The 4,272-nt window shown below is 37.8% G+C and overlaps 1 protein-coding gene across 1 annotated transcript; it reads left to right on the top strand.

The window, feature by feature from the left end:
• Nucleotides 1-2,369: 2,369 nt before the first annotated feature.
• On the top strand, nt 2,370-4,272 carry terb2 (telomere repeat binding bouquet formation protein 2). Its single transcript, XM_041042282.1, has 7 exons — nt 2,370-2,441; nt 2,840-2,921; nt 3,028-3,167; nt 3,618-3,679; nt 3,754-3,821; nt 3,924-4,012; nt 4,160-4,272. The coding sequence occupies exons 1-7, from the start codon at nt 2,378-2,380 to the stop codon at nt 4,270-4,272; spliced, it is 618 nt and encodes a 205-aa protein (XP_040898216.1). The 5' UTR covers nt 2,370-2,377.

Here is a 4,272-nt window from a genome sequence, read left to right as displayed (position 1 = left end):
AAACAGGGTGTGGTTTCACTGTTGTCATGGCAACAGAGTTATCGCTGCTTTGAACCCCCTCAACCAGTCAATGCACACCTCACAGTGTTTCTGTGAACAACTGAGAACAAGTGAATACTGACAATATCAGCTTTTCATCTGTAAGAGAATGAATTTACCCACAGCAAATGCTTCTAGTTCCTGAACATTAAATATAACAACTGTATCAGCCTGAAAAGTAGCTTATTAATATGCTAACAGTTCTTCTCACCAGGTGTGGCTAATTAAAAGCTGAGGAAAACCCTTTTGCAATTCCACCAACTGAAAGCTTCAAATCAAGATCCAATATTTCTCTAATTCAACACTGCACCCATCATAGATTTACTTTGCAAAGGCAGTTGCATTTAGAAGATTCGGTCACTCACTTCCTTAAGAGACTCACAGTTACTCAATAACAGCTGCACTGTGCATAAAGAAAATAAAAATACCTTAAGTCAAAACTATTCGATCAATACAGAGTTTTAATTTAATTATACTGTCAGACCGAACTGATATAAGCCATATAAAGTGGAATATGAATTCGTTTTCAATTGTGTAATATGTTGCAAAATATTACCACCTGGTGGTAAAATGTAGTACTGCTGCAGGGCATACCACAGACAAGCTAAAGTGACAACAAATGAGTGGAGAAACACAACAAATGCAAACACGTCCATTCATAGGGCACTGCATGGCTTGATGAACATGAAAATTATGTGAATCATGCTATGATCTTTACTTTGCCCAAATTTTAACCTAACTAAACCAAACTCTTTTTCAGACTGTGCCACCTGCCACCATTGGATTAAATCTACATCTCTGAAATTCAAGTATCATGCACAGAGGAAATTAGATATATCACTAAATGGTGAACAGTGAACAGGGCCCACAGCATATGCCTGAGGAGAATCCTTACTCATATCATCAATGTGAAAACAGGAGGAGAAAATAATATCATCAGATCAGATGACAGAGAGAAATGCTGTCAATGTAACTTTTACGACACAGTCCATATGCTTTCATTATTTCATGTGTATATCTGTTAAAGATAATTTTTTTTTAAATCATAGTCTTATGTCACCAGGGGAAATGGTAAGGAAGGTGGCCCTGGAAAATTGGAATCACTTTCTTTATAAACTGTAATTTTAAAAGGGTCTAACCTAATCCATCTCCTTGCAGCTCTAAACAGTGGGATTTCCTTGTTTGACTTTTGAGAAGACAACATACCGTACATAGGGATAAGAAATACCTTGGTTTGTGGACACCCAGTTTATTCAGAGACCTGAGTGTGTGACAGTCCAGGAGGAGGGATGTTCACATTTATCTGCTTTTTGCTGTCAGTCTGTTGGATACTCTTCATTGCCATGACTGCGAAGGTCACACTGAAGAAACACATTAAATAAGCACTTAACATTTTTCCCTCATAAAATTATGTGGTAATATTGTAAATAAAACTGTTAAATATTAAACATGCATATGATTTTTTTCCACAAAGTATTTTGGATGTTTAATTAAACGTTAAAAACCTTAACCAAACTGTTACAAGGACGGGGACTTAACGTAAAACGTAAACGTTGCCATAGATTAAATAAATCACATTCTGGGATATAACTTGAGTCCGGTTTTTTAGCCTATATTTTTTTTACAATTTTGAAAGTTATGTACGCCGAATTCACTATTAGGAGTTCTTGTTTGCTACGTAACATTATATATGCTGTGGACTTTCAATACTTTACTTTGATACTGAAGACAACGTAAAAATGTGATGATTCTGAGGCAAGTTTTGGCGATTTTTCTCTATGAGGTCTAAACGGATTTAAGGACCTCTAACTGCAATGGACACGGGAGATAACAATATCGTCGTATAGTATAAGTCACACTAAATCTAAAAATACGTGTATTGTGTCTGTGTGCTGAGATTTGACAGTGATGACTGATTGTTGACACAAACTGCTGTAGTCGGGCCCTGAAGGGTGTTAAAGTAGCTTACCTGCAGTAACTAATGATGGTGTTGATAAGCGGGTCAAACTGCAACAACTAACTTCCTGCAGGTCCCTGCTCCCTTCACCTCACGCCGTATCTTTGCCCCACCCCTCTACCTGCCGCCACCCTTGCAACAGTTACCAACATTTCCGACACTTTTTGCCAGCAGTTGAATGCAGCTGAGCCGTTTGGGCGCCAAACCACAAGGAGCGTTGAGTTCTACGGCGTCCGCCATTTTTGGAGGAAAATAAATAAATAAATATAATAAAGAGAGCAGTCTAGCTGGAGAGTTATTACACTTAGCCTGATATTCAGAACCGTACTTACAGGCTGAAACTAGCAAACTACGTTTTTGTGTAAAAGTAAGACTGTGACTATGTTTAGGAATAAGTCTGCCTGGTTTTCAAGTAGTGTGCCACAGGCATGTGGCAACTTCTGGAGTAAGTATTGTCAGGTTTAGGTTTATGGGGTTCTTTTGGAGCTAATACTACTACTAGTACTAGTTAGATTAATCACCTGATAAAAAGGTGCTTAATAGTATCTATGATATGAATCTAATATATTTAAATAAGTATTTGCATATATAAAATGCTGTGTGTGTGTGTGTGTGTGTGTGTGTGTGTGTATGGATACATCCAACTGAGATAATAAAATAATAATTTGACAAAAGACTTGACAAAAGATTTGTATTAAAAGTAGAATAAATGTATTGCCACACATCTAGTTTAGGTTCTGTAACTTGGCACAAGTTGGGCATACATTGGCATTTCCCCCCACACATGCACTTTGTTTTGGTAGTTTGAGTTGGATTTTTGGTTCTAACGTATGTTTCTTGTAGTGCTGGAAGGTGGGACCGTTGCTGGTTGGAGGACAGCAGATTATCTTTTCAGTGAGGATGCTACGTGTCCAGATACTCTGAGGTGAAGAGCAGAATTCAGCAAAGGTCATTTCTCTAATAATCCCTTCAAAGTTATAACTTATTTATTTATTTATTTATTTATTTATTTATTATGCTTTTTTTTTCAGGATATTTCAGAGCAAAGATTATCTCTGGAACAAGGTGACAGTTTTTCACAGCTTGTTTCTGTCCACCTGTGAGAAGCGCCGCAGTGTAAAGTCTGTGTGCATTGGTCATTATGTGCTGCCTCCAGCCTCAGTACAGGACGGTGAGGCCTGCTCTGTGTTTATTTGTTGTAAACAAGGCTGGATTACCAACTGTGCTAAGTGCCCACGGTGTTCAAGGCCCCTCAGAGGTTTCAAAAGACCCCGGTTTACTTTATTTCTATGTAATTTGATTCATTGCAAATGAATTAAAAATTTGCAACACTGATGTAGAATATCAGCTATAACAGGTCATCCATCCTCCATCATGTGGCTCCAGTCTTCTTGAAAAGTTGTGTTTTATCAAATTGCTTTAATTTTTCTTAAATGTAACGTAACATTGAAACCCTCAGGCAAGGCCATATTAATCAGCTTGTGATAAAGGGTTGTGAATAGTTGTTGCTTCACAGATCAAGCCAAAAACACCGGGAACCACTCTAATGAATGATTCATTTCTAAGTAAACCAATTTCATGAATTACAACTCATGCACTGTTCCTCTGATTGTAATTTCAGAAGTGAGAAACGTGGTAGGGAGGTTGATTTGGGAGTGTGAAAATGAGCTGTCAGTAGCACAGGTAAGCAATTTACACAGAGGCAAATCATATAAATTACTGTAATCACCTCAGTTGGACTGGTTTCTGTTTCACAGAGTTCCATTAGTAGTTTTGGTTGCCAGACAGAAGATGAGTACAGTGAAGGAGAAGCCAGCAGAGGCAAGTATGTTAAGTTTCCAATGTAAATGTTTAGAAATAGATCAAATAGATAGATATAGATTAAATTGTAAAGTAAGTAAGTAAGTCCTTCTTACTGTTTTTACAGTTGTGAACCATCTGACACAGAGCCATCAGAAAGTGAAGCCACTCTGTGCAGTCATTTGCAGGATTATCCAGTCGGTAACAGGCTTACAGGTGAAGCGTTTATCATAATTCACTGTACGTTCTTTGAGAAAATGTACTGCAGTCCATCTTTACATAACGAGACACTCATTATGTAAGAAGGTGTTTGTTATTTCTGTTACCATCACACATTTTTTCCTGTTGACTTATTCACTTAAGGTTATGTCAGCATGGACAACCTGCAGAAATATTCAGGAGACCTGTGTGATTTCCATCCTGCGTGTTTCCGATGCTCCAGCTGTGAAGTCCACACATCAGCAAACAAGAACTAA

Source organism: Toxotes jaculatrix, chromosome 1 (genome assembly GCF_017976425.1).
Source record: "Toxotes jaculatrix isolate fToxJac2 chromosome 1, fToxJac2.pri, whole genome shotgun sequence".
NCBI lineage: Eukaryota > Metazoa > Chordata > Actinopteri > Toxotidae > Toxotes > Toxotes jaculatrix.
This window is presented reverse-complemented; position numbering and strand designations above follow the sequence as displayed.

Excerpts from the sequence above, each read along its gene's own strand:
- terb2 (XM_041042282.1), top strand. The coding sequence starts at position 2,378 with ATGTTTAGGAATAAGTCTGCCTGGTTTTCAAGTAGTGTGCCACAGGCA. Across the intron at positions 3,168-3,617 it reads TCCAGCCTCAGTACAGGACG|AAGTGAGAAACGTGGTAGGG; the intron begins GTGAGGCCTGCT and ends TTGTAATTTCAG. Across the intron at positions 3,680-3,753 it reads ATGAGCTGTCAGTAGCACAG|AGTTCCATTAGTAGTTTTGG; the intron begins GTAAGCAATTTA and ends TCTGTTTCACAG.